The sequence below is a fragment of the Phascolarctos cinereus genome, unplaced genomic scaffold (assembly GCF_003287225.1).
Source record: "Phascolarctos cinereus isolate Bilbo 61053 unplaced genomic scaffold, phaCin_HiC Scaffold_5;HRSCAF=322, whole genome shotgun sequence".
Lineage (NCBI taxonomy): Eukaryota > Metazoa > Chordata > Mammalia > Diprotodontia > Phascolarctidae > Phascolarctos > Phascolarctos cinereus.
Window position 1 is genome coordinate 33,317,629 of NW_027555958.1, and position 20,127 is coordinate 33,337,755.

The following is a 20,127-nucleotide window of genomic DNA, read 5'->3' on the forward strand; positions in this document are numbered from 1 at the left end:
GAGGGAAGAGAGGAAAGGAGATAGAGGCGACAAAACCATAGGAGAAAAGGGAAGAAGAGAGGGAGGGGGAGAGGAAGAAAGAACAAGAGAGAAGAAAAAGTAGAGGGAAGAGAGGAAAGGAGATAGAGGGGACAAAACCATAGAAGAGGGAAGAAGAGAGGGAGGGGGAGAAGAGAGAGAGGGAGGATAGAAAAGGGGGGGAGTCTGAAGGCAAAATGAAGGAGAATCCAAGGAAGCAGGGCTCCGCAGTCCCAGTCAGGCCTCATTTCCTTGAGGGTCTAAGCCCGAAACGTTCTTAACCTGGGGTCTGTGACTTTTTTTTCTTTAATATTTTGATCATTGACTTCCTTTGAAATCGTGTGTGTTACATATATATTTAAAAACATGCTTCTGAGAAGGCATTCCACAGGCTTCAGCAGACTTCCAGAGAGGTCCAGGACATGAAAATGAGTTTGAGCCCTTGGTATAGTGTGTGTCTGGAAAGTGCTTTCAGATCCCCGGCCCAGTGTTGCGGGGGAAGGCCCTTCACTGGTCCTTAGTCTTCCCTGTGGCGTCAAGGGCCTGCTCTGTCTCCTTCCCATGGACGCAGGAATCAATGGTTTAGCCTCCTAGGATTGAGACTTGGAAGGCACATGAGCCGTCCGTCTCCTGTAGGACCATTTTTCACAGATGAAGTCACTTCAGCGGAGAGGCCAAGTCACTTGTCCCAGGGCCTAAGGCAGGAAGTGAGAGAAGGAGAAGCTGAACCCAGATCTCCTGGCGCCTCACTGTGCCGCACCGCGCCCCTCTGCCTCCTAACACTTTCCTCTCTCTTGTCTGGTTGCTGTCCCACAGGAGGCAGATTTGGCCAAGGGAAAAGCACAGGTCCTGGTGATAACAGCTGTGGCTCTAGTTGGGTTCTGAGGTTTTCTTCTGACATACACTGTCCCCATTTATAGATGAAAGAACTGAGGCTTTGGAGAGGTTATGGGGCTTGCTTGGAAATTAAGTGTGGTAGATTTAGGGGTCAGGGAGGCTTCAAAATGCATCTCACCTTTCCAAGTCTCCATTTTCTTATCTGTAAAGTGGGGGTGATAACATTTGCCTTCATCTGGCAGCATGAAGGACTGGACTGGGAGTCAGAAAAACCTGGGTTTTCCTGTGTGATCACACCCTACTGTGTGATGACCTGGGTTCGAGTCTCAGCTGTACTGTTTCTTGGCTGTGTGATTCTTGGCAGATCACTTCCCTTCCTGGGGCCTCAGTTTCCTTTTCTGTAAAAAGAGGCTAAGATGCCATCTGACTCAAAATCTACGCTTTGATCCTCGAGCACCTGTAAGTAGCGATGTGAGGGCTGATTCATTAGTATGGGACATGTGGTTTTGCTTTTTCATCTGAATGGGGCTGATTTCCCTGGTGTAGGGAGCAGCTCCCTCTGCCCCGGTCTGTTGGTGCTCACCTGGCAGCTTTCATCATTGAGAGGTTAGGGATGACCAGGGGCACACAGCCAGGTGGTGTCAAAACCAACACTCGAACCCAGGTCTTTCTAACACAGAGGCTTGCTCTCTATCCATCACAACACACTGTCCCTTACTGTAAGAGCTACTCTTCCCTGTCTCCCCTCCCCACTGGCTCCCTGGTTCTGCTGTCTTCTGGGTAGTTAGTTACCCCATTGAGATGCAGAAGGACTGAGGCTCTAACCAAGCCACTCAGAGATGGCTGAGTCAGAGGAAGAAGGGACAGGATACAGCCTCCCCTGATGGGCATCTTGGCTGGGGGGGGGGGGTGGCATTGGCTCTCTGCCTGGGGGAGGGGCAGGGGTAGAGTTGGGTGACCCTGAGCAGGGAGGGGGAGAGGGGACAAGAGAGGCGCTGCCTCTCCTCTGGGCAGGCACACAATAGTGGCTTTCTCCCCTGTGACCTTTTCTCAGCTTGTGTTCAGTGCAGCTGGCCCTACCCCCACTCCCTCAGGGCCTGGGAAGGCCTTCTTTGGAAAGGGAAGTAGGGGGTACCCCCACCCCTCCCACCAGCACGACCTCTGGGGATGCCAATACTGGCGTGTCTTACATTTTTGTCGATAGCCCCCTCAGATCCCTGGTTGGATTTACTTCCGGGACCTCAGCCCCTGTGAGGGGTCCCAGAAGCTCCTGAGGGGGAGGCAGAGGTAGATGGAGAGGGAGGTGCCATGGCTGAAGTCAGATGAGAGGCTGTGGAAGGGCTTCTCAGTTCTGGAGTGTGAACTGTCCTTACGGCTGATGGATGCTTTGTCCGGGAGTGTGTGGGGAGGCCTAGGCCAGAGAAGGGGTCCCACATGGCAGCCTTCTCTGAGGCGACATCACTCCCCACCCTCTGGCCCCAGACCAGCGTTTCCTCCTCTCTCATCCTGAGCCATGTTTCTATGCTGGGCCTTGGGGGCCAGGATCACTGGGAGAGGTAATGAGGGAGATAGCAGAGTGATCCCATGACTTCCACCCAAGACCCCCTACACAAGAGGTTGCTTCCTGCCCACTACCAGCGACCTAGATACCCATGAGCTGGGCAAAGGATTGGAACCTAATGTGTGGACTCGGCTTCCCTGATAAGAGTATAAACTCTTGGAGGGCAAGCACTATTTCACCTGGGTCTTGATATTCTCCATTCCCTCCACAGTGCCTGGCACACAGTAGGTTTCTCATAGGTGCTTATTGGTTGATTGTGTCCCCAGGTATGAGCATAGTACCCAGCACACAGTAGGTCTTTAATAAATGTTTGTCGATCTGTTGTACCCAAGCATAGTACCTGGCACACAGTAGGTCTTTAATAAATGTTTGTTGATCTGTTGTACCCAAGCATTGTACCTGGCACCCAGTAGGTCTTTAATAAATGTTTGTCCATCCGTTGTACCCAAGCATAGTACCTGGCACACAGTAGGTCTTTAATGTTTGTCGATCAGTTGTACCCAAGCATAGTACCTGGCACACAGTAGGTTTTTATTAAATGTTTGTCGATCCGTTGTACCCAAGCATAGTACCTGGCACACAGTAGGTCTTTAATGTTTGTCGATCAGTTGTACCCAAGCATAGTGCCTGGCACACAGTAGGTCTTTAATAAATGCTCATTGGTCCGTTGTGCCCCCAGGTCTCAGCACAGTGCCTGGTACTGCAATGCACAGCATGACTCACTCAGCTGCCATTATCTCCTTTTGTTTTTCCTGCTCCAGTAGAGACCCTTGAACTCTCTGGGATGTGGGATTGTGGGCAGGAAGCCATAGAATAAAGAAACAGAACTGGAAGAGCCCTGAGAGGCCATTTTATAGATGAGGAACTGAGGCTCAGAGGAGTTGCAGCTTACCAAGGGTCGTGCAGCTTCGTGTTTGAGACAAGATTTGAAACCAAGGCCTCTCAGCTTGAAGCCCAGTACTTCACTACTCCATGCTGCTTGTGGGCCATGGGGACTCTTCTCTGACACTAGGGGATGAGGGGTGTGTCTCTAATTCACCTACTTCCAGGCCAGTGGGATCCCGCCTTAGACACCAGGGGCTTTGGCGTGGTGTTTGCGCTGGGTGGGACTAGACTTAGCACCTGAGCTGTGTAACCCTCTGGATTCTAGAGCTAGAGCTGGGACCTCAGAGGCCAGCTCATTTGACAGATGAGGAAACGGAGGCATGGCTAGGCCTTGCCCAAAGTCACACAGATAGTAAGTCAAGATCATAGATAATAAGTCCTGGATTTGTACCAGTTGTTCCATGCATGCCCGAGGTGTGGGAGTGGGTGGAGGAGGGGAGGGGAAGGGGGCCAGGCCCTGGTGGGGGAGGGGAAGGCTGGTGCCTCCGAACTTGGCAGAGCGGAAGGATGAGCTGGAGGTGAGGTGACAGCTTCACGTCTGTTCCAGAGAGAGAGAAAGGGAGGAGCGTGAGGTGTTTGTGTGTCCCAGTGGAGTGACCGCCCCAGGCCCCTTCCTGAGCAGAAGCCCTCCCTGCTTCCAGGCCTCCTGGCCTATGGGAGCAATCCACCTTGGTTAAGGTGTACCAGCCGCTACCAGGGGCGGGGGAGTAGAGGGTGCCTTGTGGAGGGTCTATTTGCAACAGTTGCTGTTGCTCTTGCTGGGTCAGAGTCTATCTGAAAGCAGAGGGTTCCCCAGAAGTATCAAGACGCCTCAATTCATATCCCAATTCCATTCCCTGGAAAGGAGAGGTGGGGAATGCCATGTATGTAGTCAGATGTGGTTGCTATGTTGAGTTTGCTTAATTGTTTTTTTTTACTAGGGAAGGCTCACTGGAGGTGAGGGTGGGGAAAGAGAATGTCCGGAAATGACTGACAGAAAAACAAAAGACATTAATAAAACATTGGGGAAAATGGAAGGTGTGCCCCACCAAAATCCCGAGCTCCATTTTGGGGCGTTGCTCATGGTGTGGGGTCAGGAGGGTGTACTGGGTGGGGATGCTTCTAGGAGAGGTCTGTACTTACCCATCGGGGCTCTGGCAAGGGAGGGGCAGGAAGGGGACCACTGGGGAGCAAGATTGCTGGCTCCTCCTCCCCCATCTCTCCTCAGAGGGAGAAGCCCCCTGAGGCCACTGAGAAGACAAAGGGGGATGTTGAGTAGACTGGATAAGTGGATGGACTCTGGCCTTACTTTGGAGGACGTTCATTGGCATTCATTAATCATTTCACTTAGGAGTTCAGGAAAGGCCCCAGAGGCCCAGTGGGAACTAGCAGGAGAGGGGAGGGGGCTTCTCTCCTATGATGCCAGAGCTGGGAGGGATCAGCCCACACAACCCCCCTCTTTATTACAGAGAAGGAAGCTGTGGGGGAGGGGCTTCTCCAGGGCCCCTCAGCCAGGCTGTGGCTGAACCAGAGCTGGACACCCAGGGTTCCTGACTTCCCATCCAGGATTCTCTTTTGTACCACATGCTGCTGCTAACTTAAAAAGAGCAGGGCAAGGCAAAGGTGCCATGGAGGGCATACCTCCGGGAGGTTAACTCAAAGAATTGGCATCAGCAGGGCGCTGGGAAGAGGGCCCTCAATATCTTTTGAGATTAATCCAGTCAATCAGCAGACATTTATTAAGTACCTACTGTGTGCCAGGCACTGTAGGAAGCACAAAGGTTGTAGGGATGTCAGGGGAGGAAGCTTGCCTGAGTGCCCATCCCACCCACACCTTCGCTTCAGTCACTCCTGGGGAAGTTTTGGGGAGAATTGACGTATTCTGCTGGGTGGGGGGACAGGGAAGAGGGAAGAGCTGGGGTCTGGAAAGTGGGATCATCATTAGCCCATCTTGACAAGATCTGAGAGGACTGAGGTCCCAAGAAGAGCCCAGCTCAAAATGTCCCAGGGCTAAAACACCTGCCTCCTTCGTAAGGATTTTTCTTGATTCACCTTCCCAACCACTTGGACCTCCCCCCCCCAATAATTCCTTTGTATTTACATTGTGTGTGTTTTATATTGACTTATACACGTTGTTTTCAACAGAGTATAAGCTTGAGGGCTGAGTGGTTTTATTTTTGTATTGTGGTGTTTCTACCACCTAACAGTGAGTCTTGCCTGAGGTTGGATGGCTAGTATGGGTCACAGTTGGGCCGGGATGTCTGGACTTTCTGGCTGTGAATCCCCACTCTTATCTACCATGTCATCCCATATGGGGTCACCCAGCATTAGGGTCACGACCCACAGTTTAAGAAGTGCTAAGGTAGGGGCAGCTAGGTATCTCACAATGGATAGAGCTCCAGCCCTGGAGTCAGGAGGACCTGGGTTCAAATCCGGCCTCAGACACATAACACTCACTAGCTGTGTGATTCTGGGCAAGTCGCTTAGCCCCATTACCTCAAAAAACAAAAAAAGAAGGTGCAGTCTCAGAAGCCCTAAATGCTGGGCCCTTAATAAAGGCTGATTGATTGACTGTCCAGCCTGAGCCTACCAGGGGGCTGCAAGGATGGGGTTTGGGCATCCAAGTCCTTGCTTCCTAGCCCTAGTTGGCGGTGACCCAGGATGGTGGGAGAGGGGAGCCGGCTAAGAAAGGGCACTGGGCTCTCGGGATGACTTCTTCCTTCCCTTCTCTTGGGTTTTTTTCCTCTGTCACCACCACTTCTGGAAACCACAGATCCTGGTTGGGCCTCCATCAACCGGGGGGTGCTGATCTGTGATGAGTGTTGTAGCGTCCACCGGAGCCTGGGCCGGCACATCTCCATCGTCAAACACCTCCGACACAGCTCCTGGCCTCCCACCTTGCTGCAGGTGAGGGTACCTCTGAGGCAAGGAAGTAGGGGGAGGGGACATTAGAGTTAGGTCAGAGGGAAGTCATGGGGTGGATGCTGGAATGGGCTACATTGGGCTACGGGCCCTTAATTCTTCTTGTTTTTCAAATTTATTTATTTTTGGCTAGGCAGTGGGGTTAAGTGACTTGCTAGAGAGTGTTATGTGTCTGAGTCCGGATTTGAACTCAGGTCTGCCTGAATTCAGGGCTGGTGCTCTGCCCACTGCGCCACCTAGCTGCCCCTTGCACCCTTAATTCTTGAAGAGCTATGCCCCCTGAGCAGGTGTGCCAGGGACCTCGCTCCTTACCCCTGCAGGAAAATTCTCAGTGAACATGGGCCCACCCCCCTGTTTCCTGGGACCCTCCTCCTGGGCGTGTCCAATCCTAGAATCATAGATGCAGAACTGGAAAGGACCTGAGGGGCCATTCAGTCTACTGAGGCCCAGGTGGGCTGAGTGACTTGCCCAAGGTCACATAGGCAGGATCTGAACGCTGGTCTTTTGTCCCTGGCGCCAGCCTGGGCAGCGGCCTAACTTAGCTCTTTTTCTCCCCCCAGATGGTACACACCCTTGCCAGCAATGGGGCCAATTCCATCTGGGAGCATTCCCTTTTGGATCCTGCTCAGGTGCAGAGCGGACGGCGAAAGGCCAACCCTCAGGACAAAGTCCAGTGAGCGTGGGAGTCGAGGGGGGGCGGGAGGGGGCGGGGAGCGTGGGCGGAGGGGGGCCGGGGACTTGAATTGGCCGAGGAGCGGGCCGTGGGCTCGGGCTCTGTCCTCACTGGCTCCCCCTCCCTTCTTCCTCCTCCCATCCCTGATGTCGCCAGCCCCGTCAAGTCGGAATTCATCAGAGCCAAGTACCAGATGTTGGCATTTGTTCATAAACTACCGTGTCGGGATGACGATGGCGTCACCGCCAAGGACCTCAGCAAGGTGAGGAGGATGGAGCTTGAGGGTTTATTTTTCCTGCTAGTCTCAGCAAGGTGGCTGGCAGGGTTGAGAGTGTGCCCTCGCACCTGTGGCTGGTCCTCACTGAGCTCCGTTTGCCCGCTCACGTTCCCCTCCCCCAGCAGGCACAGTTACCTGGCTCCTCATCCTTTCCAGGGGCCCTGTGTTGGAGGGTGGACAGAATAGGTTTGCCCTTCGGGGTTGTCCCGCCCTAGGGATGGGTGTAAAGAGTTGGTCCAGAACCTGAACCCAGAGTCCCCTGAATCTTTTCTCTCCCCACTGGGTAGCAATTACACTCCAGTGTAAGGACTGGCAATCTGGAAACCTGTTTGCGCCTGCTGTCCCTGGGTGCCCAGGCTAACTTCTTCCATCCCGAGAAGGGCACAACCCCTCTGCATGTGGCGGCCAAGGCTGGGCAGACGCTTCAGGCGGAGCTGCTGGTGGTGTATGGGGCTGACCCAGGGGCCCCTGACATCAATGGAAGGACTCCTATTGACTATGCCAGGTGAGTGCCCGGGGCTAGAGGGCCCTGCAGAAAGGGCGTTTGGGAGGAGAGGGAGGATTCCGGGCCGGTGCCGGAGGCTCTGCCCTGAGCTGTGCTCTCCGTGTACCCCCTCTACAGGCAGGCTGGGCACCAGGAGCTGGCAGAAAGGCTGGTAGAGTGCCAATACGAGCTGACTGACCGTCTGGCTTTCTACCTATGTGGACGTAAGCCGGGTGAGTCTGGGGTGGTGCAGGTTGGGGGATGCCCTCCCTGGTCCTTGCCCCAGCAGCTGGCTCCATAGCAACAGAGCCAGCTGGGGAGCAGCGTTGCCCAGCGACCAGCTCCTGTGAAATCGCCTTGGGTCCAGGCTCCCTGGGAGGAGCAGGGCTGAAGGTTGGCGGGGAGGGCGGGGAGAGCAGCACAGCAGAGTGGTATATCGGTATGCCCAGGGCCTCAGCAACTGCTGAAGCTTCTTCACCTTTCCCCTACCCCATCCTCCTTATCTCCAGCCTCAGGGCTCACCTCTCCTCCTTCCCCTTGGCCTGTTGGGCCCCCCAGAGCTTAGCACCCAGGGCTGAGATATGGGAGTCCAGGAGGTGGGCCCAGGGCCAGTTGTCCCCTCCCGCACTGGTGACTTGGCATTTCTGGTTTTGCTCAGATCACAAGAATGGGCATTATATCATCCCACAGATGGCTGACAGGTGAGTGTCACCCCCCTCCCCCTATCTGGGAGAAGGGCCACCCTCTTGGAGGAGGCTGGGTACTCCCTTGCCCCCGGATCCTGCCTCTTACACAGGAGGAAGCTCAGGCCCAGCAGGTCCCATGAGGTCCAAAGGACTTATGCAGGGGGGAGTCCTGAGACCTATAGACTAGAACCTATGGGTTTTAATTCATTGTCTATCTCATTGGATCCTCACAACAATCCTGGGAAATAGGTGTTACCTCCATTTTACAGTTGAAGAAACTGAGGCAAAGAGAAGTTAAGTGCTTTCCTCACACAGCTAGTTAAGTGTCTGAGGCTGGATTTGAACTCAGGTCTTCTGACTTCAGTCTCAGCGCTCTCTCCACTGAGCCACCTAGCTGCCCCTATAGATGCATAATTAGATAATCTGTGATATGCAGTATATGAGATAATATATGTAAAGGGCTATTCAGACCCGAAAATGCTCTGAAAATTTGAGTCGTTCCTGGGCAGCAGCCTGAGAGGTAAGTCAGGTCCAGCTTTGCCGACTCACTGTCGCCCCACCAGGGGCAAATCACTCGCTCTCTTTCAGCCCCCTATGGACTAGGTTGCCTAGATGAGGCATCTTGGTATAGCAGAAAGAGCCCTGGCTGGAGAGTCTGAGGACCTGGGTTCAAATCCCACCTTTGGGGCATAATTACTATCTGAATGACATCGGACTAATCACTTAATCTCCCTGGACCTCAGCGTCCTTATCTGTAAAATGAAGAGGTTGGGCGAGATGGCCTCTGAGGTCAGCTTGGTGGCACAGTGGATAGCGCCAGAGCTGGAGTCAGGAAGACCTATGTTCAAATCCACCCTCAGACCCTTATTAGCTGGGTGATGCTGGGAGAGTCATTTGACCTCTGTTTACCTCAATTTCTTTACCTGTAAAATGGGGGTGATACTGGCACCTACCCCACAGGGTTGTCGTGAGGATCCGGTGAGTTAGCGTATGTAAAGTGCTTTGCACACCTTAAAGCCCTGAGTACGTGCTCGCCGTCATCATCATCGTTATTGTCACTATTATTATGTATTCCTGCTCCGGATCTATGAGCCTGTGGCCTGTGTGTGACCTTGGACAAGTCACCTCTTTTTCTGGGCCTCCATTTCCTCATCTGTAGCGTGAAGGGGTCAGGCTCGCTGGCCTCTGGGGTCCCTTCTCTCCAATGTGACGCTCTCCTAGCCCTGCTCTGGCTCTGACATTCCATCCCATCTCTTCGTAACCTAGAAGCTTCTCCCCACATCGGGCTCTTCCTGCCTTGTCCCAGTGTCAGGAGAAGGCCTCAACGTCTGTGGGATTCTTTCCATTTGCTCCCAGAAGCCTCTCTTCTCCGCCCACCGGGCACGGACCAGTCACTGGTGGTCAAGATGCCCCTCAGATGCTCCATGCTCATGTCTTCCCCTGGGCTGCTTCCGAGCCCACAAGGAGGACGTTCCTGCCCTCTTGTGGCTACTTTCAAAATAGCAGCATACCCTACCACACTGGCGTCAGCAGCTGAGCCTGAAAAGGGGAGGAGGGTGCCTTGTTTGCCGACTAGGGCTTTGTTGTCCTGGGCTTCCCTGTCACAGGAATCTTTCCCCAAAATATCCCGTCACGACATGAGGGGGTGTGGTTTTTTTCATTCTTTTGTTCAAATGTGAGCACCCTGGCACTGAGCTCAGTGTATGAGAGTGGCACCCCCTGCTTGCCCTGGATGGGGCGTCCATGGGCTCCTTGGTGGATTCCCTTTCTCTACCGCATCTTACTCACTGCTCCTGTCTCAGCTCTGTGTTGGGGGTAGGGGTAAAGTGGATATGCACGTGTGTGTGTGTGTGTGTGTGTGTGTGTGTGTGATGGGAGAAGCATACGTCCTCCAGCTCTGTCCTGCGCTCGGGTAACCACCGCCTCTGTCCTGTTCTTTCCTCTGCTGCCTTCCTCTGGACTTAGATCTCGCCAAAAGTGCATGTCTCAGAGGTATTGTGCCCATGGGCCAGGCATCTTGCAAGGGACTGGGTGGAAGGGTGAGGAAAGTATTTGGGGTTCCCCCTTCCCTGGAATCCTGGCCTCCCACACTTCTGCCAGGGCACCTGCATGTGGGAAAAGTCAATGGCAGGGGGAAGGGCACCTGGCTGTACCTTAACTATCTTCCTTCCCTTCTCTCCCCAACCTAATGTCCATCCGCCACCTTCCAACTTGAAGCCTGGACCTCTCAGAGCTGGCAAAGGCAGCAAAGAAGAAACTTCAAGCCGTGAGTGATGACCAGGCCTGGCCCTGCTGTGTCCTCTCCATCTCAGCCTTCCATGGCCCTGCTTACTGAGCTCCCCATCCCCATGGCCTGCATCTCCAAAACTGGGAGTCCTCTCTTCTTTCTGACCTTTTCCCTTTCCTTTTGTGCCCAGCTATTTCTCTAGGCCTCTTTTCTAAACACAGCCCTGCCCTTTTCACCATCCTCAACTTCCTGGCTGTGTACTTTCCCCCTCACCCTCTCCTCCCACTAGTGATGGTTCTAATGCCCCTCTTTGTCCTCATCCCTCCTCCATCTTAGCAGTTAGTTAGTTACCCAGACCCCCCCCAAGGCCCAGTGGGCAGATGCCAGGGCAGGACTACCATGGAGTCTGCCAGAGTAGGGTTGCAGGGCATCTGGGAAAGATGCCTGCCAGGCAGGAGGTTTGCTTTCCCTCATCTAGTCTACTCCCTCCTTGCCAGGTGGCAGGTTCCTAGTTAAACTCTCTGGGTTAGGAGGTGGGGCTCCCTTCTGCCCCCTCTAGCCTGGGGCCCTCTCTTTGCCTACAGCTGAGCAACCGACTGTTTGAAGAGCTGGCCATGGACGTCTATGATGAGGTTGATCGAAGAGAGAATGATGCAGGTGTGTCCGTGTGGAGGAAGGGAGGAGAGGGGCTGAAGGCCTTGGGGAGGCTCAGGCATTGAGGTGGCGAGGGGGCAGAGGGAATGACAGACCAGTGCCCAGGGCTTGAGAGCTCACAGGATTAGAGATTAAAGCTGAAAGGGGTCTTAGCGACCACCGTGTCTTTCTTTCTTTCTTTATGTATTTATTTTTATTAATTTATTTTGATTTATCAACTATCACTTCCATGTGCTTTTGAGTTTTAAATTTTTCTCCCCCTCCTTCCCTTCCTCCCCAAGATGGTGCACAATCTAATATAGGCTCTACATATACATTCCTATTAAACATATTTTCACATTAGTCATGTTGTAAGGAAGAATTAGAACCAATAGGAGGAACCACCAGGAAGAGGAAACAAAACTCAAAAGAAGAAAAAAAATAGCAAATAGTATGCTTTGATCTGCATTCAAATTCCATAATTCTTTCTTTGGATGTGGACAGCATTTTCCATCACGAGGCCTTTGGAGATATCTTAGATCCTTGTGTTGCTGGGAAGGGTTAAGTCTATCAGTATTAGTCATCACATAACATGGCTGTTACTGTGTACAACATTATCCTGTTTCTGTTCACTTCACTTAACATCAGTCCATACAAGTCTTTCCAGGTTTTTCTGAAGTCAGCCTGTTCATCATTTCTTATAGCACAATAGTATTCCATTACATTCATATACCACAACTTGCTCAGCCATTCCCCAATGGATGGGCATCCTCTCAGTTTCCAATTCTTTGCCACCACAAAAAGAGCTGCTATGAATATTTTTGTACATGTGGGTCCTTTTCCCATTTGTATGATCTCTTTGGGATACAGCCCTAGAAGTGGTATTGCTAGGTCAAGGAGTATGCACATTTTTATAGCTCCACCTTGTCTTTCTAGAGAAAGAAATTAAGGCCCAAAGACTTGGTCCTCACAGCAGATTGGATCATGGACATAGAACTAGGAAAAGGGCCCATTTATAATATATCATTTTATAAAGGAGGAAACTGAGACCCAGACACGTTGAGACTAGTCTGGGCTCACAGAGGCAAGGATTTGAATACAGGCCCTGAGACTCCAGTGCCAACATACTTTGCACTGCATGTGGGTTCTGAGAGGTCGTCAGTCCCAGCCCCACTGCCTCAGCTGCTGTTTGAGGTGACCTCTGGCTAGGGGCGAGGGGGGAAGGAAGATGCCTTGGGGACCACTGCAGGAGGCCTCCAGATAGCCCAGGAGCTCTCCTCCAGGGCCAGCTGCAAGGATAGGAGAGGGAAGTTAGATACGGGCAGGCAGCCAGGCTTCTGGCCTTCCCCGCCCCACTCCCTCTGTTCTCCCTGGCTCCTTCTCCAGCTCTTCCCCTGCCCCACCCCACCCCCCATTCCTTCATTCCTTCCTAGCCACAGTCATTCCAACCCAAATGCTAGGCTGGAGCAGGCAGAGGGAGGGAGGGAGGGAGGGAGGGACAGCCTCGTCCTGTTCTGTTCCCACCCACACACACACACATATACCCTCCCATCAGCCTCACCCTCACCCGGATCTTTTTCTGCCTTGCCTGGCTCTGGGGCCTAACTCTGCCACCCTTCCCCTGCCCCCATCCTGGCCCTAGAGCACAGGCATGTCCCTAAAATCGCAGCCACCCGCCCTCAGCAGTGACTGACGGTCATATTCCCCCCCCTCCCCAGTGTGGCTGGCCACCCAGAACCACAGCACCCTGGTGACGGAGCGAAGCGCGGTCCCTTTCCTCCCAGTCAACCCAGAGTACTCAGCCACTCGAAACCAGGTGAAGGGGCATTCGGAGCCCGGGGAGGGAGGCTGGGCAGCGGTTGGGGGTCTGGGAAAAGCCTCAAGCTGGGTTTCTGCATTTCTCCCCCTCTCCCTTCCCCCTCCCATGACAGCCCTGAGCGAAGCCGTTACTTGGCACGCTTCTGCTTGGTGTCATGCCAACCTTGCTGCCTCCCCAGCCCAGTCTGGCTGGCACCTTGGCTTTAAGGGGAGTGGGGCTGGTGGGAGAGCCTCCCCTCCAGGAGCAGGGTGTACCAGCCTGTGAGCCCCACCTCCATCTCTCCAGTCATTTGAAGGGTGTCTGCCAGGCCCGCCCAGCAGGGCATGTCTTTGCTCTGCCCCCAGTCTCTTCTCCAGGCCTCTTCCACTGCCTCCCTACTCCCATTCCTGGAGGTTCTAGCTTGCTCTGGGGTGACATCTACTCATGCTGAGTCTCTCTCCTCCTGGCAGGGGAGACAGAAGCTTGCCCGCTTCAATGCCCGGGAGTTTGCCACCCTGATCATTGACATCCTCAGCGAGGCCAAGCGAAGACAGCAGGGCAAAAGCTTGAGCAGTCCAACAGGTGGGAGGGGGTGGGGCTAGGGACCACCTGCTCTGTTAGATCAGCAGACAGCATTGGGGGTGGGGGGCATAGCATGAGGTTGGGATGGTCTCTTCTCCCTGACACTAGGTGGGGCTGCTCCCCATGTCCCCCGGGGGGGCTGCCCCCATCGAGGACCCTTCACCCAGGCCTGGGCCCACCGGTGCCCACTGCTCGCTCGGCGGGGCCAGACTAGCTTGGAGGGCCACTGGGCTGTGGCCATGTGCTTTTTGCCTTGCCTCTTCAGACAACCTTGACTACTCCCAGCGCAGCCAGAGTGACTTGGACGACCAGCACGATTACGACAGTGTGGCCTCCGACGAGGACACAGACCAGGAGCCCCTGCGCAGTGCCGGTGCCACCCGCAACAACCGTGCCAGGGTCTGTGCCCAAGGAAGCCCTAGGGGCCAAGGAGACCGAGGGTCCACTCAGGGCTCTGGGGGATAATTGTCCCTCCCTTTTTCTCCTCTCCTCACCTCTCTTCCCGACATTTCTTGATTCCTCCTGGGGGTGGCTCTTCCAATTCTGAATCTCTCCTTCCAGCCTCTCCCTCGTAGCTGGACTCTGCCCTTTCTTGAAGCCGTTCCCCAGGGAGGGCACCTGGGGCTGTGGGTGGGGAGGCCTGCTGACAGCTTCCTGTCCTCTCTCCTCCCCAGAGCATGGACTCCTCAGACCTGTCAGATGGGGCAGTTACTCTGCAGGAGTACTTGGAGCTCAAGAAGGCACTGGCCACCTCAGAGGCCAAAGTGCAGCAGCTGATGAAGGTCAACAGTAGCCTGAGTGACGAGCTGCGGAGGCTGCAGAGAGAGGTCAGGGAACAGAGCTGTCTGTGCCCCGTGCCCCAGCTTGAGGGCAAATGCGGAGGGCTGTCCGCTAAGGGGTGACTCCCTCCCTTCCCGCTGAGAGCCTGGGGTGGCATGCTTTGGGGCCTAGCACCCTGTGTGGACATGTGTGTGACCTCTACCCTCCCGTCCCCAGATCCACAAGCTTCAGTCTGAGAACTCACAGATCCGGCAGCAGTCAGGCCCTGCCCCGACAGCCCCCGTGCCCAGTGAGCGAGCAGAGCACGCGCACGGAGGTGCAAGTGTGGCTGCCCACCGCCGGGATCGCCAGGCCTTCTCCATGTATGAGCCAGGCTCTGCCCTTAAGCCTTTTGGGGCCCAGCCCGGTGACGAGCTTGCCTCTCGGCTCCAGCCCTTCCACGGCAGTGTGAGTATGTGGGAAATGCCCTGTGGGTGAGGGTTGGGGTCGGGCGTCTGTGTGCCAATGCCGTTTCTGCCCATAGGAGCTGGAGGACGATTCTGTGTACTCCGTCCACGTCCCTACGGGCCTCTACCGGGTAAGTGGTGCCTTGGGTTAGAGGAATTTAAAATCCAGGGCCCTCCCCAGGAGTTTGAAAGGAGACAGTGAAAGAGCTTTTCTCTAAGCTTTGTAGTCAGAGGATGCAGGTTCAAATCCCCCTTACGGGGTTTCCTGTAAGACCTTGAGCAAGCCGCCTTCGTCATGGGCCTCAGTTTCCTCATCTGTCACATGGGGGCCTCTGAGGTCCCTTCCAGCTCTAAATCTGAGATCCTGTAGGTACCTTAGCCCCCCAGGCCTTGTCTGTAAAATGAAGGGATTGGCTCGATGGTGGCAGAGCTCTCATTGGCTGTGGGGATGGCCTTGGAGCAGCAGTGGTGCTGAGGAGGGGCGGGGGAGGCGCTGGAAAGGGAGAAGAAATCGGCACTCATTCGGCTGCTGATCTGGGTTCCAGATCCGCAAGGGTGTCTCGGCCTCATCTGTACCTTTCCCGCCTTCTTCCCCACTGATGTCCGGCACGCAGGACGGAGGCCGCCACATGGTAATGTGGCTGCACTGGTTGGGGGGAGCCTGGGGGCCATGGTAATGGATCCATTGGTTTTGCCAGTACGGGCCAGCATCTCCACCCTGTTAGAGGAGGGGATGCAGGGGTGGGGGGGTGGGGGGTTGGGGAGGCAATTTCTGACCAGTCTTTCCCCTCTGTCCTCCAGAGCAAACTCTCCCGCCATGGCAGTGGGGCTGACAGTGACTATGATAACACTCAGAGTGGGGAACCGCTGCTTGGGTGAGCACCCCTACCATCCCCATCTATCCTGGAGTTGGCAAGCCCTGGGTTCAAATGCTGCCTCTGACCTTTACTATTCATGTGAGCCTTGGTTTCCTCATCTGTAAGATAAGGGAGTTGGACTTTCTGATCTCTCAGGCCCTTTCCAGCACTGGGCTCTTCTTATCCAGCCCAGGGCTTGAAGTGGGGAGTGGGGGTGGGGGTGGGGAATTACAAGGCCCTGAGGCGGTAGGGTTAGGGTTGAGGAAGTTGTAGGGAGGGTAGGGATGAGGAGCTCTGACCTGTAGTCCTGTCGGTAGGCTGGAAGGAAAACGCTTCTTGGATCTGGGAAAAGATGAAGATTTTCACTCTGAATTGGAGAGCCTGGATGGAGAGCTGGACCCTGGCCTACCCAGCACAGAGGATGTCATCTTGAAAACAGAGCAGGTCACCAAGAATATCCAGGAGTTACTGCGGGCTGCCCAGGAGTTCAAGCATGACAGGTACCCTGGAGAGTGGGCCACCACAGGGGTGGCGCCCTGCACATGCAGTGTGGCATTATGGGGGAAGGAGGGGAAAAAGTGGGGGTAACATCACACAGACACACAGATGTATACAGAAACATACACACATACATACTGACACACACTCAAACGCATATACACACATACAAACTCGCATACATATACACTCACACACTCCCAGTACATATACACACATGCTCAAACACATACACACACATACACATATATACTCATACACACTCACAAAAACACACACATACATATACACATACGCTCACATGAACACATACACACATACACACTCACAATATACATGCACACATGGTCACACTTACACACACACACACACACTCATGCCACTCAATACACACACTCATACATACATACTTATATGCACTCACAATACACATACACACACACATACAATACTTACGCACACACTCACACACTCACCATACACATACACACACGCGCACAAATAGAACTCTCTCGGGGGTGAACTCTCCCCTCTCCTTCTCCCTCTCCCTCTCAGCTTCGTGCCCTGTTCAGAGAAGATTCACGTGGCAGTGACGGAGATGGCCTCACTCTTCCCGAAGGTAGGGCAGTCCCTTGGGGAGGAGCCTGTCTCATCGTCATCTCGAGGGGTCTCTCTGGCCAGCCGAAAGGCTAGCTGGGCGGGTGGTCCAGAAGCAGCTCCTGAGCGCCCCACCCTCTCTCCTCCTCCAGAGACCCTCTCTGGAGCCCGTGCGCAGCTCCCTCCGACTTCTCAACGCCAGCGCGTGCAGGCTGCAGAGCGAATGCCGCAAGACGGCGCCCCCTGACCCCGGCGCCCCCGTGGACTTCCAGCTGCTCACGCAGCAGGTGATTCAGTGCGCCTACGACATCGCCAAGGCGGCCAAGCAGCTGGTGACCATCACCACTAGAGAGAAGAAGCAGTGACCGCCTCCCGCCCTCCCCGAGGGGCCCTCCCTGCCTCTCCCTCCCCGGCCACACTCGCTCCTCCCCACCCGAGCAGCCGCTGGCACAAGTGCCCTTAGAGCTGGTGTGCTTGCCTTGGGGTCCGACACTCCCTCATTCCCCCCTCCCAGGAAGGCCTGGGGGGTGAGGAGGGTGGCAAGGGACTCTTTGCCCACTGGAAGGGAGGTGGGACTCAGGGACAGAGTCTGAGCAGGGGGCCCAGCCCCCCCCTCCCAATTGTAAATAAGACCTTTCCCTAGCAGAGTTCCGGGGTGGGGGTGAGGACGTGAGGACTGCTCCCTCCGGCTCCCGGCCCCCTCCTTCCCCAGCTTCCTTAGGCTCCTTCGGCAAAGGATCAGGGGGAAGGGCCACTCCATGCTGGGGCCCGCTCCCCACACACGCACACCCACCCCCATGAGCCAGTTTAGTCCTCCCGTGGACTGAGCGGGGGGCATTCCCCCCACCTTGTACATAGTCTTAGTGGATATCCCCTTCCCTGTAGCCACCAGCCCCTCAGCTGCTCTCTCTCTCTCTCTCTCTCTCTCTAATGCCAAACGGCCCCTGCCCCTGGTGTGGGCTCAGCTCCTGCCTGGGGGCTCCCAGCAGCAAACACTGGAAATTGTTTTTCTTAATTTTAACTTTGTGGTAACTGAGTGTCCCTGTGTGCCTGAGTGTGAGTGAGTGGGCGGCGGTGCCGTCCTGCAAGCCTGCTCCCTTTGGGATTTTGGAGTTTTCGATTGGGGTCGGGGGGGAAGGAAGGGGACCAAATGAGGACAGAGATGGAGATGACACTACCCTGGAACCTCCCTCTTCCCTGCCCTGGGCAGAGCCTGCCAACTTGATGAGCTGTGGTTATACCAGCTACGATCCCCAGCCCCATACCCCTTTGTCACCCTACTCTCCCCCCCCCCCAGCATCCCTTTCTGTGAAGAGGAGCTGAAATGCCCTGCCCCACTTCACTTGGGAGGCCGGAGGAGGATGTCTGAATGACTCTGCCTTGCCAGAAGAGTGAAGGACCCTAAGCCTGGGGCTGGCTCCCCCGGGGTCCCTAACCCATCTGCTCGGCCAAAGTCCTTGCCATCTCAGTCCCTTCACAAGCCCCTAACCATCCTGAGGGCCCAGTGTGGGGCGCAGGATCCAAAGTTTTGGGCACCTGGTCCCCCCCTGGGCACCTGCCCCTTGCCAGGGCTCTAGAGGCATGCCATATTGTCCTAGCAGGGTGGAGATTCTCCAGCTCCTCTCCTTCCTCACCCCAAACACTCCACCCCATTTGGGGCTGGCCATGTCTGTGTGGTGGTGGGTGGGCTGACTGTCAGATGTGTGTCATGTACATTTGTATCAAAAATAAATAAGTGACCATTCTGTCTGCCTCATACTTGGAGGTGGAGGGTGGGCACTGGAAATCTGTCCAAACGCTCAGAACGTTTGGACACTCAGAGCACTCTGCTAAGTGCCCACCTCTTCAGTACTGCTGCACCTCATCCCATGAACAAAAAACCTACTGCAGGGGCAGCTAGGTGGCGGAGTGGATAGAGAACCGGCCCTGGAGGCAGGAGGACCTGAGTTCAAATCTGGTCTCAGACATATAACGCTTTCCAGCTGTGTGACTGTGGGCAAGTCACTTAACCCCATTGCCTAGGCCCCCCCCAAAAAAAAGCCTACTGCATACTGGGTAGTAACTGATCGTGACCCAGTCCCCCTCCCAGAGCAGACTGTCTTTTCAAACAAAAGTCAGGAGACTCCCAGGTGAGCTTACTGATGTGGACATTCAGCTAGTGCAAATCTGAACCCCTTCCATGCCCCTTCACCTTCTTGGTGTCATGGTCCCCTTAGGGGGCAGGCTGGTGAAGTCTATGTCTAAAAGAAGTCTAAATCTACTCAGAATCATGTTGTTAATGGCATAAATTAAAATACATAGATTTATCAAGGAAACCATTTATATGGAAATAGTTGTCAGAATATTAAAAGAAGTTCACAGATCCTGGGATAAGAACCTCTGCTCTTTTCCCATAGGTTAACCACAAATTGATTTGCATTTCTCATATTAATGATTTAGAACAATCTTTTGTGCAGTTCTTAGTTGTAATTCTTTTAAGAACTATTCATACCTGTTAGCCGCTTTTCCATTGAGGAATTTCTATTGAAGCTTTCAGGGTTATATGTTGTATTATTTCCCTATGTATCTTGGATATCAGAGATATCTGATGCCAGGATTTTATTTCTCCAATCAACAGCTTATTTTGTTATGGTAGCTGCATTGATTTTTGTTAGATCACAAATTTTCTTCAAAAACTTTTCAATTTTTTATAACCGTGGTCACAGAGAAGGTGCCAACATTCTGTACTAGGAGGGGAAATTCCTTGTTAGGAGCTCCTTATGCCAATCTTAGGTCCAGTCTCTAATAATCACTGACATTTATATGGTGATTACCCTGTGCCTGGGAGGTGAGTGCTATTATTATCTCCATTTTACAGATGAACAAACTGAGGCTAACAGGCTAAGTGATTTGCCCAGGTTCACACAGCTGGTGAATGTCTAAGGCTGCATTTGAACTGGGATCTTTTTGAGTCCAGGACCGTTGCTCTATCCACTGCACCACCTCGTTTATCTTTTGTGATAATCTCTACCTGTTTGGTTAAGATTTCTTCCTCTAGACCTGAAAGGATCCTGAGCTGTTTTATTTTCTTTTTAAAATAACATTACCTTTAATGTTAAAGAAAATTCCAATGCAGCACTCCAGTTGTCCATCCCTTTACCCATTAATCTTGTCAGCTGACTGACTCAGCACCTCTTCTGAGCTGACATTCCTTTCATGGTATTCCCTAAATTGTGGCAGAATTTCAGAAACTGTCACCTGGGAGAGTACTCCTGGTGCCCAATGCCCCATCTCCCTACTTAGTCAAAGGACCTTCCATTGCAGCTAGGTTTTCTATGGCAGCTGGTGATAGTTCTGCTGTCCCCTGGCCTGGTTAGGCTTTCTCTCTGGTGCTAGGTTCAGTTTGAG

General features: G+C 53.8%; 1 protein-coding gene across 3 annotated transcripts in view; it reads left to right on the forward strand.

Annotated features, from left to right (window-relative positions):
* The window catches only part of GIT1 (GIT ArfGAP 1), a 28,065-nt gene extending 9,580 nt beyond the window's left edge, over positions 1–18,485 (forward strand). For 2 of the 3 annotated variants that reach the window (XM_078154780.1, XM_078154781.1), the window contains exons 2-21: positions 6,054–6,187; positions 6,763–6,875; positions 7,032–7,137; positions 7,440–7,657; positions 7,775–7,869; positions 8,295–8,337; positions 10,288–10,314; positions 10,540–10,588; positions 11,134–11,206; positions 12,901–12,998; positions 13,451–13,562; positions 13,828–13,961; positions 14,237–14,389; positions 14,559–14,789; positions 14,866–14,919; positions 15,334–15,420; positions 15,590–15,663; positions 15,963–16,145; positions 16,699–16,762; positions 16,893–18,485. In XM_078154780.1, the coding sequence (XP_078010906.1) occupies positions 6,054–6,187; positions 6,763–6,875; positions 7,032–7,137; positions 7,440–7,657; positions 7,775–7,869; positions 8,295–8,337; positions 10,288–10,314; positions 10,540–10,588; positions 11,134–11,206; positions 12,901–12,998; positions 13,451–13,562; positions 13,828–13,961; positions 14,237–14,389; positions 14,559–14,789; positions 14,866–14,919; positions 15,334–15,420; positions 15,590–15,663; positions 15,963–16,145; positions 16,699–16,762; positions 16,893–17,105 (2,261 nt within the window). In that variant the 3' untranslated portion in view covers positions 17,106–18,485. The remainder of the gene's footprint in view (positions 1–6,053; positions 6,188–6,762; positions 6,876–7,031; positions 7,138–7,439; positions 7,658–7,774; positions 7,870–8,294; positions 8,338–10,287; positions 10,315–10,539; positions 10,589–11,133; positions 11,207–12,900; positions 12,999–13,450; positions 13,563–13,827; positions 13,962–14,236; positions 14,390–14,558; positions 14,790–14,865; positions 14,920–15,333; positions 15,421–15,589; positions 15,664–15,962; positions 16,146–16,698; positions 16,763–16,892) is intronic. The other variant, XM_020963322.2, reaches the window with a different exon arrangement.
* Positions 18,486–20,127: the final 1,642 nt, after the last annotated feature.